Genomic DNA, 13,651 nt, shown 5'->3' on the forward strand with positions numbered 1-13,651 from the left:
TGCCTTTGCTTTCATAGGGTTTTACAGGAATGTATTTTTTTATTTAATTATTTATCAAATGCTGGAGTCCACAGGAAGCCACACATAAACAAACGGACCAACAACACCCGGTCGGCTAACTGTTGGCGAATGGCTAAAAGTCCATGTTTTACCAGTACAGTTCCATTATTCTTGCCCATGTGTGACACTGCCTCTGCCTGTGGCAGATGGTTCTATCATACATCATGAGTCACAGTCTGGTAACTGATACCAATGGGGCATTCATTCCGGTTCTCAGACAAGAACAAAGCTTACATTCAGGTGAGACATAGCACTCGGTCGCTGTCACTAGGTGTGGCATGTGACAGGGCATCCACCACAAATAACCATGCTGACGCCATCTGTCAGTCCAAGGGTGTTTATTTGTGACCTTTACAACAAATGCCCTTGTAGATGAAGCCAGAATATAGGTATTGTAGTCCATACACAAATGATGACGACTACATCTCAGGTACATTTCATATTCTTCTTATAAGATATAACTGTGTTGCAGTCTTCACTCTCCTCCTTCCTCTTCCAGCTCTCTCTCATCTCTGACTCTTCCAGAATAGAAACGCAATTGTGGTTCTACTCAAGAAGGGTTAATGATTATATCACAATTGTAGGGTACTTGGGGACTTGGGGAATTTGGGGCTAGGGTTGTCCTTCTCTCTCTCTCGACTGCCCCGGCCTTTCCCTCCTTCCTACCCCAGGCCTCCATAGTGGGTGTTAATATTACTGACAGGTGACACCTGGCTGTCTTTTTTCTGCCTTGGTCTATTGATGGATTCCCTGTAGCACTAGCTGCCTGACTAGGGGTCTTCTCACTGTCCCTCTCTTAGTTCCGCTAAGTGTACAAGGGAAGTCTGGGATGGTGTCTTCTTTCGTCAAGTGTCACACTCTCTTCACGTAAGTATAGTCTCACCTGTCCCTTTCCTACACTGGGTCCTAAGATGTTCTCTCCATGAACCTACTGTCCCTCCGATTCTACACTCTGCCTTCTTACCTCCACCCTTTGCTATTACTTCTCCTCTAACTCGTTATCTCACTACCACCACCCACAACTACCACTCTACTACTCCCTTTGCTGTTATTTTCTCCTTCCTACTACTCCGTCTCCTTGCACTACCTCTCCACTAATACTAACACCTCTCTGCTCATATCACTACTCTTACTCCACTACCGCTTCTCACTGTGACTACCACACCTCGCTATCATTACTCCCTCTGTTCAGCTACTTCCACTACTGCTCCACTACTACTGCTACTTTTATCTCTCCCAACTCTCACTCCTACACTCTACCACTGCTACTACCCCTACCTCTTACTACTGTGACTACTGCTTACTACTATGACTACCTCTCCCTCCCGCTACTACTCTCCTACTCCCACTACCACTACCACTATCTCCACTGCCAACTACTACTAACTCCTCTCTACTTCTATTCTACCACTACCACACTCACTCTTTTCTCTCACACGCAAACACTATACTAACCCTTCTCTCAAGTAACCTCCACGCTGCTTCCACGTTCTCCTCCTCTGGTCACCTCCTTCACCTCCTGTCCTCACCCATCTACAGCCCACCACTAACAACCTTGAGGCTACCTTCTAAGGCTAGTCTACATAGGCTACAGGGTATGAATGTGGGACCCAGATTCCCCAGAATGGTGCAGGGGCTCATGAGTCAATGTGCCACAAGCACATAAGGAAATGTTGATTCTGTCTTTGCCTTTCATCATGCTCAGTCTTCCAACACTGACTCCATGGCCTCCGTCCACTATGTGCAGAGCTTTTAGTAACACATAAAGGGTCACTTATCAGCACTGGCCATATCTTACATAATGCACAAATACAGACAGAGGCTATTTCCCATTTCAAGATGGCAGACAATATTTCAGATAATGAAGAGGACAACATCAAAGATGGATCCTGGCAGAATGACGTTTCACAGGGTTTCCTGACTAATCCCTCTGCTGCAGTATGAAAATAGCTCTAGTCCTACATTTCTGCAAGACTTTAGTGCAGAGTACATGTGGTGTCCTTGATTTCATGAACATTTTTCTCCTGGTTTCTTCTCTGAGGAGCATGTCTTATTTCACTATCAGAATCTTTCACAGTGAGAAACGTAGTTCCGTTTTCGTTATTTAGAGTGTTCATAAGAAAGGGGCTCATCCTGTTTATTCACTTGTTGGACACTTGTCTTTTGTCTCTTCCCTGTTAGATACCCTTATTTTGCAAACCCTGCATTGGCCAAGTGTGATACACAGGGTTCCAAAGCAAATATTGACAGTTATCAGAGTCAGTTTAAAATATATTCTAATTGTAAACAGCAAGCTAAAGGCAAAATGGGTCATGCAAGTTAACCCCCAATATTATTTTGGTGACATGAATATAAAACATGCTGCAGTTAACTGATTAAGTTAGGGCCTTATTTTCTTGTAAAGGAAATGGTGTGAATGAGTAAAAATGCGCAATCCGTTTTCTATGCATGTTTGCACTCATCTGTGCCATGGTATGATATGATATTTTATTTATAGCGTGCCTATATACATATCTTTCAAGGGGTGATGAGGCAAGGGAGGGTAACAAAGGAGGACAAAAACAGCAATCTTACTAGGCCAAGTGACATTGAAATCATGTAAGTGCGGGGAAGAGGGAAGGGGAAAAAGTGCCAGGGGAAGGGGAGATGGAGAAGTGCGAGACATAGGATCAGACATAGAAAAAAAGAGTGTTGCCAACAGGTGGCAGTGCAGGGGTTAAGTGCAGACAACATGTGATAGATACGTGCAAGTAGGCAGTCTGTAGGGATACAGATACAGCCCCAAGTGCAGAGTTGCCAGGAGGCAGTGCAAGTGTGCAACGGGGAGGGCATGGATCTGGGTCTGTGGTTCAGAGGGTAACCAGGTAACGAGTGCATTATCAGGCAGATCAGCAGGGAAGTGGAAGATGGAAGGCAGGAGCAAAGAGGAACGTCTTGAGTTGCTTCCGGAACCGGGGATGGTTCTGTTCAAGTTTCAGAGAGGCAGGGAGGCTGTTCCAGAGGTAGGTGCTGGCCGAAGAGAGATCTGCCCCCAACTTGTTGCTTAGACAAGCGACTGACCCTCAGGGAGTTGGAGGTGGAAGAACGAAGAGCTTGAGAAGGAAGATACTTCTGAAGAGAAAGCTGGAGGTATTTTGGTCCCAGGCCCCAGAAGGCCTTGTGGACAATGCAAAGCGTCTTGAATTAGATCGTTGCAGTCACTGGGAGCCAATGTAGAGATTCCAGTGCTGGAGAGAGACGATCCCAGGGCTTGCAGCCAGGGACAAGTCTTGCAGCCCTGTTCTGAATGAGTTGCAGAGGACAGAGATTAGAGGAGGGTAGATTTGAAAAGAGACTGTTACAATATTCAAGCCTAGAGATAACCACAGCTTTGGAGACAGTGAGCTTCTGGGGGGAGGAGAGGAAAGGAAGAATACCTCTGAGGAGGTGCAGTCGGTAGTTTGACTTCTCAGAGACGTCAGAATGTGAGGTGAGAAGGAGAGTGTGGAGTAGAAGATAACTCAGAGGTTCTTAGCCACACAAGTGGGAGCAGAAAAAAGGCCAAGGGAGGCCGGCCATAGAGTGGCGGGAAAGGGGGGTGCATGTGTGCCGATGAGGAGGATCTCTGTTTTACTGGCAGTCAGGCAGAGATCATTGGCCGCACACCACTCCTGGATTGCAGACAAACAGTCAGGGATGAGAGAAGGGGAAGAGGCGGCAGAGGGGAGCCTGAAGGCGAGCTGAGTGTCATTCGCATAGCACTGGTACCTGGAGCAGAGGGCAGCAATGCAGAGGGTGAGAGGTGCCAGGTATTGTTTAAACAACCAGGGAGAAAGGTTAGACCCCCAGAGAACACTGCAGGTGGACAGAGAGATAGAGGAGAGGATGGACCCTAGTTGGACCTGGGAGGGTCAGTCAGAGAGGAAAGACGACAGCCAGGCCAGAGCCTGATCGGTGATACCCAGACTATCATGGAGCCGGTTAAGCAGGATGGCATGATTGACCATGTCAAAGGCTGAAAAGAGATCCAGTAGGATGAGGACAGAGACCAGTGTGGTTAGAATTCCCTAGATGGGGAAAGGAAAGGGAAATCCTCTCTGCTTATGTCCCCCCTTTAGGCAGGGTACCTACCAGTGTATTTGCACGCAGCACGTTTGACTCTGGTAGAGAAGCTAGGATCCATTTGGGTACTGCTTGACCCTTTGTATGTGCAACGGCAATTGGAATCCATAGGTATCCTATGTAAGTTCATTTTTACAAGGCGGTTGCCATTATTGATCATCACAAAGCATGCAGGCATGCAAATTAGTTCCCATAGAGCGTTCCTCAGCGGGTGTGGATAATGGCATGGAAACCTGTGACCACCCCATAAGAAAATTATGAAAGTTCACTGAAGCAGACCTCAGACGCGGATGTGGGCTAGGTTCACTCCAGTGTGCTTCCCATCCACATCAGAATAAGGGGGCTACTGGGAATTGTGGAGAAATGTTAGCATTTCAAGCGAAGAAGAAATAGGGACTCTGTCCTGGTCACTTCATTAGAAAGGAAGATATGGAAAGTGGCCTTCCTAAATGTTTGTTTGCTTTGATGCAAAACGGTCAAGAAGAAATGTATAACAGTAATCCTTCTACTTTCCCACTTCCTATGTTTGCCAGACTGTAGTTATTAGACTGAATACATTACTTACACTTTTTCTTTGCCATTCGGGCCTGTTCATGCCAACAGAAGAAAGCATAACAGAGACGTTGTGCAGTGGAGCCGGTGAACACCCTTGTGATGCCTAGAGAGGGAAAAACAGGAAGACAGAGATACAATTGAGTAAAGGAATTCACGTTCAATAAACTATTTCTTTAAAAAAAAAAAGAAGAACTGATCTCCTACCAACCATGTTTTTGAGAGAGCCCTATCTGAAGAGAAGAGGAGATAGGAAAGAAATTAAGAGATGGTGTGAGCGATGTGAAGAGAGTGACAGAAATGGTGAGAAAGAGGGCAAGAGATTAAGATGTAAATATATTGCAAGAGGGTTGCGAAGTAGTAAAGCAATCATCACCAGGAGATTATTGTGGAAGAGACAGACCGACAGGAAGATGTAGCATGACAAATATAGTGTTGGAATGCAAAGTGGTTTATGGGATTAATGAAACTGAAATATCTTCATTAGTAAAGCATTAGATAGACTTTAGAGGGATTGAATTTTTGAATAGAATTCCTGAATGCACAAAACAAAGCATAGAGGTACATCTTGCAGAAAGTGTGATAGACTCACTGAGAAAGACGAGATTTGGAAGTAAACCCACAGTAAGTCTCCGGCAGAGCTGTAGCCGAAGAACTTGGATTGGATCTTGTAGAGAAGCAAACAAAGGGTTGCAGATGGATCCTTTGGGACAGATGGGTAGATTGGAAAAATAATCTGTTGGGTTGAAGTACAGAAGGTTTGCAAAGTCCAGAAAGGATAAACAAGGAAGACCTGAATGAAGATTCTGCATGCATTGAAAATGATGGAAAAGAGACGAAAGTGGAGGTAGCTTTTTGAAGAAAGGGTGGAACTTAATATTTTAATATTATTATTAGGGTATTTATTGAGTGTGGATCTAGTCTCGGGAAGCAGCAGAGTGCTGTACAATTATAGAGGAAGAACAAGGTTAGGGAGCATAGAAACAAGTGAGCGGGGATCTAACAATAGTGGTGGGAGGGCTGTTGTCAGCAATGGGTATACAAGCAACCAGGGGAGGAGCATTCAGGATCAGATCACCCAGTCTTACGTATGATGTGGTGTTTTTGGTGTAGGGACCTACGTGTTAGGGAGGAGCCATTCTTTTGCTCCTTGCCAGGGACTTATTTCCCTTTGTTGTTTTACAGGCATATTGTTCTCATAATTTAATTTTATTTTACACACTACAATTTTTTTAATCTGGTTCTTTCTTTCCCCAATCATATTTTCCTTCTTGTCTGTAGCATGCCATGAGAATAGACCATGTTGCATTAATGATGGGGAAGAGATTGGAAAGGGTGATTGATAAACACGGGCACAAATAGCAACATAAAGCCCGTAGGAGGTGCCGACAAGCAACCTGTTTTCAAAATATTGTGGTGTTGCTAAATTTGAATTTAGTTTAAACTAAACATTTATAGCACAACATCAAAGGTTTCTTGTAGTTCCAACCAAGGTGGATTGCATATTGTAACATGATTTGAGTTGTAGCTCATTGGCAGCATTTGAAACTACACCTCTCTGCCACACTGCCATAATTAGCAAGCTATCTGTGTTCCTGCAATCTATGACTTGTGGAGGTGCGCACATCGAAATATTGTTCTATCATGTTCAAGTCTGTGGTGCAGCATACAGAAGACATGTCTGGTATTCTCTCATCGGTGTATCATTTCCCTTCTTTCTGTCAGCCTCCCCATACCACTATTTTAAACTCATGCTCTTTCACTGATTCTCGTCTTCACTCACCCTTGGCCTTTCTATCCCACAGCCCAAAATTTGTCAGTATTCTTACCATTTTCTCCTCTGTGTCTTTGAATTCATTGGTGTATTTATGAATCAAATTCCTGTCGCACCACAGCGGGTGGGAATTCAACATGGACAAACTTGCAATTATGAGAAATGCTGCTAGGAAGATGTCTCCTGCAAGAATAGATAGTAGGGTAGTATAAAGAGGTATATAAATACAGATGGCAGCCCTGACCAAAACACTGAGAATGTATGACAGTCAGAGTAACAAATTCAATAGTGCAGGCAAGCGGATCAAAAAAATACAAAGATGGACTATGAATGGAATATACAGAGAGTCCAATACGTTCAGAGTGAATTCCTGGAAATATACAAATGGATTCACACATTTTTCTTAATTGTTTTTATTTTTTGAAACTTTATTTTCAATATATAATAACATCAATGTAACAAAAATGACAACATATTTACAAAGTCTATTTACAAAGGCACACAAACTTCAAAACCAACCCTAGCATAGAAGCACACCCCATAAAAACCCAAAGTTCACATCTTATTATATACAAAGTCAGATTCAATACATCGCCAAAAATGTCCCCCATATTTTTGCAAATAATCCATTTTTGCCTTGTTTCCTATATAAACGTTCTTCCATATCCACCAAAGTATGCATTTCATTCAGCCAAACTTCCTTCTCTAATGTAACATTAGATTTCCAATTTCTAAGGATGATTTTCTTACCCACTGCAGCACCTCTAAATAACCATTTCTTTTGGCTCTGAGTGAGATCATCCAAGATTGAATCATTCCCCAAAATTAATGTCTCAAAATTAAAACTAATAGAGTCATTCAGGACCTTTTCACAAATTTCACCAATAACCAATCCAAAAACCCCGTACCTTTCCACAATCCCACAACATATGCTCCAAAGTACCACTCTCATGAACACATGCACAACATTCCTGATCATCCTTCAAACCTCTTTTCCACAATCTCTCCGGGGACCAATAAACCCTGTTTAGGATCTTAATTTGTCTTGTTCTTTCAGTCAAACCCAAGGAACAAAGTTTGACATTCTCACACATCCTTGTCCAAGTTTCCACTGTAATGTCCGAGCCAATTCTCTGACTCCATTCAATTCTTAGCAAATCATTGCTATTATGTTCATTCAGAATCTGCCTGTATACCCGGCTAGCCAAGCCCCCTTCATTTACCAAAGATTTCTTCGTAAGAAAGTCCAGATTCAATCTAACCTGGAAATCAATCTCACCAACAGCAATCCTCAATTTCCTGTAATCTGAAAACCTGAAATTTTCAATTTGAAATTTGAGTTGTAAGTCTCTAGCACTCTTCCATTTCCCCTCGTTAAAGAGGTCATCAATCCAGCTGACACCACCCAAAAACCATTCAGGCCAGAATACCATTTTGCCATCCAATTTAACAGAGGGATTCATCCATAATGACGCACCAGGATCTTTGTATGCATTCACACCCAGCAAGCCAGTCAGTTTCTTCCAGGAATTTCTCAGACATGCAGTCAAAGGATTTTTCACACCTCTCGATACTGTAGTCAAAAGCGCCCTCGGTGACAAAGGACCATTAAAACTCGCCTCTGCCATAGCCCAATCATTAGGGTTTGATGCCAAGAAATCAACTATGAAAGTACAATTAAAGGCTAGATGATAGGCCCTAAAATTTGGTACTCCTAGTCCACCTTTCTCCAATGGCAATTGTAGCTTCCACAAACTCTTCTTTGGTGGTTTCTTGTCCCATAAAAACCCTTGTATAAGCCTGTCCAAATCCTTCCAGTAAGGAGCCTCAATATTTAGCGGGATCATACCCAAGATTTAATTGATCTTAGGGGTGGACACCATCTTTAGAGCATTAACCTTCCCCCAAAGCGAAAGATTCAAAAATCCCCAGCGCTCCAAATCATTCTTGAAAGCCAAAGTAATCACACTCATGTTCACTCTCACCAAATCACAAATCTTCAGAGTGATCCATATCCCCAGATACAACATCCTATCCGGGCACCATCGATATTCCCGGTCAGTAACATATTTTTTACTACAACTAGGAACTAGCGGCATCACTTCTGATTTGGTCCAATTCACTTTATAACAAGAAAATGTATGAAATTAAGTTAAGACTTCCATTAAAGTCGGCAATAAGTGTTCTAAGTCCCGTAGAACTAAAAGAATGTCATCAGCAAACAACCACAATTTTTGTTGTAATCCCCAACACGACACTCTGTGTATATCAAGAAAATTTCTAATGGCAGCTGCCAGAGGTTCAATCGCCAGAACAAACAACAGTGGTGAAAGGGGACATCCCTGTCTTGTCCCTCTTTCCAGTACAAAAGGATCAGAGCGATTCCCATTGGTATTAACATCAGCTGTCGCCAAAATGTTGTTGTCCGTGTTAATAAGACTAATCAGTCTATAGAGTAGGCCATTAGCCAAGGAGACCACATACATATCTTTGAGTAATTCCAGGGCTGAATCTGGCAATAATTTGTAGAATTCCACTGGAAAGCCATCAGGCCCAGGTGAATTCCCAACATTTAATCTGTTTATAGCCCTTTTGATCTCATCCAATGTCAAATCCTCCTCCAGTAACTGCGATTCATGATCTGAAATCTTAGTTTCGCCCTCTCAAGAAAGTCACCGCTCCCGACTGGTGCATCAATTTCACTCTTGTACAAATCCACATAATAGTCCCTGAAGATATTGTCCCTGAAGATATTGTTAATCTCTTTTGGAAGAAAGGTCTTTATCTCGAATGGATGTAATCGTCCGTTCTGATTCCCTCATCTTGAGCCTATAGGCCAGCCACCTATCACATTTCTCACCTTTCTCAAAGTACTCACATTTCTGGTTATTGTATTTCCTTTCCCTCCTTTCCTCAATTATACTGCTAAGCTCTCGCTTCAGTTTCACTAATTCAGAATGACCATCTCTGTCAAGCCGGTCAGCCATAACCATCTTAGGTAAATCACCAATTCTCATCTCAAGTTCTCTCTGTCTACTAGCATGTTTCCTATTCAATCCATATCTCAAATTAATCAAATAACCCTGCTTAGTACATTTGAAAGCTTCCCATACAACCTCTGGTCTCAATTCGCCCGTGTGATTTGCTGAAACATAAAAATTAATTTATGTCCTCAACTTCTCGACCTCCTCTTCCAATTGCAAGAACGTATTTTTCATTCTCCATGTATATTGCCTTTGTACAGCATCAAAAAAATTAATACACATTGTTACATGTGCATGATCCATCAGTAGGATGGTGCCTATTTCACTAGTTTTATGATTTTCAGTCATTTGCCCGGCCGTCAGCAACATATCTAGTCTAGAGTAAACCGAGTGGGCGCATGAGTAAGAACTATATTCTCTGGCAAGTGGATGTTCCAACCTCCAACAATCCCGCAATGCGTGTTCCTCCAGGAGGTTGATCAGAGAAAGATAGTGACGATCATTATGTTTATTATTCACAGATACACTTCTATCCAAGTCCTTATACAAAACAGTGTTAAAGTCACCACCAAGAATGATATTATCCGTACCCAAGTCTTGTATTGTCTGGGCCACTTTCCTATAGAAAGATCCATCATCTATAGATGGGACATAAATATTACACAACTTCACAAAACATCCCTGAATATTAACCAGTAGTGCCACCATCCTACCCTCTCGATCCAACAGTTCTCGTACAATCTTCAATGGAGCATTTCTCCGAATTAAAATTGCCACTCCCCTCGATCGCATAGAAAAGCAGGAGCTATAGACCCTCCCAACCCAGCCCTTTGTGTCACACATTTATTGGAATGATTATTAAATTATTTTTTGACTAAGGGCACAGTGCAAATCAGGCTGGGGTTAAGTTGCTCAATGCAGAGAGGTTCTCGGTGCTCCTAATCTACTGAACGATAGACTTCCAGAACGGAGCTGAAAAAATTTCTTTATGCTAGGAAATAATGAGTCTGTAAAGAACTAGAGAAGTTTCTGAGGCATAACCAAGTGATCTGTCTGGAGAATCAATGTTAAGATCATGTTCGCCATATTTGGTAGGATTTTCAAGAAAACATTTGTACAATTTACTGAGCTTCTTGAAGATTGATGTCAGCCACATGCTAATTATAGTGGTAACTTGAGGGACAGCCCGTGGGTTGACAGGACTATGGGCTGGAAGTAGATTGAAGCAGTGGGGGCGTCCTATCAACACATTTCAATAATTGCTACCATTTCAAGACTCTCTTTGCCTCACTAATAACCAAAGCATAACATTCAACAACACACTCAAACTGAGTTATGTTCAAACAGCTTTTATTACTGGCTGCTAATCTTTTTTTGATTTTTGTTTTTGTTTTTATAAACTTTCTTGAATGAGAGCAGTTGTAGTTATTTCACTGTTGGTCAGTAAGAACGTTTTTTTTAGTACAAATTAAATAGAAAAGGCACTTTTTAGAGTCCACAAACAAATTTTCTGTGGTGTTATCCCACAGATACAATGTGAAAACAAAAATACAACAATCATCAACAATTGACAAACCGTGAGAGCGTATTTCAAAAACAAGTGATCAGCAACTTTGGCTCCATGAATTAGACTTGTATGTAGCAAATGTTTCTTTCTTTGACATACAATAATGGTACAGAGCAAACACCATATTAGAAATGTTGGCACAAAATAGGGCTCAGAGGCAAGACAGAGCCCTATCCGTGCAGAACAGTTGCATACAAATTCTGAGTCCCCAGGGGTGTGTGTGGTATCACATTCCTAGTTGGAAACCTTGAAAAGGTCTACCAATGCCAGGCAGAAGAGTGACCTATTGGTAGGTCGACGTCTGGATGTTAAATCATGGGTTCATGTTCTTGCAGTGGACTGTATGGGCACCAGAGGTGCAGCGTCCAAAGACGTTTCGGCTTGAGGAGATAGAAGCCTTCTTCTAGGGCCAGGAAAAGGTCTCCCTAAATGAGGGACATGTAAATAAGGGCAGTGGATTAGTGGAATGAACTGAGGTAAGCTGGGGTACACAGCAGAGTATACATCTACATTACGAAACAAAGGAGAAAACATAATAAAATTACGTGTGGTTTGCACACGTCCAATGCCACACTGACCTTGAATGCGTGTTCCTGGGTTTGAGCCACTGGCGTGGAAGGGAAGATGGTTCAGAGCTAGATGGGTAAGGAAAAAGGAGTGCCCCAAATGAAGTAGGTCACTTTGATACAAGAAGAACAGGGAGTGTATGAGAATCAAGTAGTGGGGCTGTGTGTCAGCGGGCGAGCTGGATCCGGTATTGTGTGGGTCGAAAACAACTGGGCCGGTTAGTGATTACCAACTGCATAGGGGAATCTCGCACATAGACCAGGCATCTGTATTTGGCTGGGGGATGCTGGAGAAAAAGTGCGGCGGGCTCTGAAAATGAGAGGAATAGCAGTGCTAAGTAAGAAGCTTGCAGGTGGTGGAGCAAAATGAGACCCAAAAAGACAACACTAGTGCAGAGTCAACGGTGTCTCCTACCTTGAGAAGTGTTGAAACAAGGATACACAGGACTGAATACACTGCCGTACGTGCAGCCGCTGCTGTAGAGTGCACACTAATGAAGCTGTGTGTCTGGTGGGTGTCGGAGATGCACAGCGGCAGGCTCTTAAAATGAGATGAGGAGGTGTAGTGAATAAGTAGGTTGCGGGTGGGGGAGCAACACGAGGCCGGAAATTACATCGCGTGTACAAAGTCAATGGTGTCTCCTACCTTGAGTAGCGCGGAAACAAGGATGGTCAGGACTTGATACACTGCAGACACTGCAGCCACTACTCTAGAGTGCACACAAATGAAGCTGTGTATTTACATATGGTTATGTAATGGATTTAAAGACACGGCACACTCCAGACCAGGACTCTTTCTACTGGTGAGGGATGTGGCGCACAATAAAAACGCTTCTAATTTATTAATTTCATATTCTGCTTTGAGAAGGCACCCAACCTGTCTCACACACACCTTGACAGAAACCCTGTGTCGCAATGGACCATGAATCAAGCCAGTGTGTAATAATATAATATTTATTTCTTTTTAAATTCAAACTCAAAATCAAACAAATCAAACTTAGGGCAGCAATCACCAGTGGGGTGATAATATACAGCAAAATGTTATGATACACTTAATTTAATTTTCAGACATTTGACACATAAGTTTAATGGATGTGGAAGCAAATTCACTTTTTGGACATACTTATAGATGGCACAACTGTTATGCACTCCCCCTGCAAAAATCCCCCCAAACACCTGCTGGCTAGGTTTTGTGTGGGTGGAAAAGAGTGGCAAGGAGTCACAAATAAGACGGCAAAATCAGATTGGAAATTCGACCTACCATGCCAGAATGGGAGCCCAAAACGAAATGAAAAGCCCTTGAAAAATGAACAAAAAGGCACTCGGAAATCACCGGATAATTAGAGGTCGGTTTATATGTGCGGTAGAATGGATAGGACAAGAATGTGTGTGGCTGTACTAAAGACCAAGAAAGCTTACAAGGCAGGGAACTACAAAAACATGAATACAGGTAAGACAATCGACATTAGGAAGGAAAGCAACGCAGCAAAATCACATGTGGCAGAATTGCAATTTCTTCTTTTTTCACAGATTTAAACAAGCAAACAGCTAAGGAAATGAACTAAACAGTTAAATCGAAAATCGTTTTTTTATGATGGGGTACCAAGGCACATAATAGGTAAGATACTAAAGTGAAAGGATGACTTTTTATGGGATAACAGTATGGGTTTCTTTATAGGAAAGGTAAATCCAATTTTATAATGAAAACAATTTCACAGGCAAACTCGGTTTTGTTAACAGAAATGATTCATTCTACTAAGGCTGTATTTTAGTGACTAGATCATTAAACAAAGACACTGCACGCAAGGAGGTTAATTTGCAATGTTAACCAATTCGGCAGTGCTACTCTTTATATGGGAATTAATTACTTTATCTAAAAATGGTACGAAGGAATTACACAGATTGCTGAAATGATTTGAACAGAGTTACACTAACATATGAAGACTAACACTGATTCTTCTAAGGGCAGGATAAACAGAGGATGCTGCCAATTTGAGAAATTACTAGGGTTTCTTATAGGATTTATATAGGATTGGGACAGAATGCA

General features: G+C 42.3%; 1 protein-coding gene across 3 annotated transcripts in view; it reads right to left on the reverse strand.

Moving 5' to 3' along the window:
• LOC138491918 (erythropoietin-like) overlaps positions 1-13,651 on the reverse strand; it is a 772,271-nt gene that overhangs the window by 96,275 nt on the left and 662,345 nt on the right. For all 3 annotated transcript variants that reach the window (XM_069618781.1, XM_069618783.1, XM_069618782.1), the window contains 2 exons: positions 6,543-6,670; positions 4,727-4,819 (listed from right to left, as the gene is read on the reverse strand). In XM_069618781.1, the coding sequence (XP_069474882.1) occupies positions 4,727-4,819; positions 6,543-6,670 (221 nt within the window). The remainder of the gene's footprint in view (positions 1-4,726; positions 4,820-6,542; positions 6,671-13,651) is intronic.

This window comes from Ambystoma mexicanum, chromosome 10, assembly GCF_040938575.1.
Source record: "Ambystoma mexicanum isolate Mex_15411 chromosome 10, UKY_AmexF1_1, whole genome shotgun sequence".
NCBI lineage: Eukaryota > Metazoa > Chordata > Amphibia > Caudata > Ambystomatidae > Ambystoma > Ambystoma mexicanum.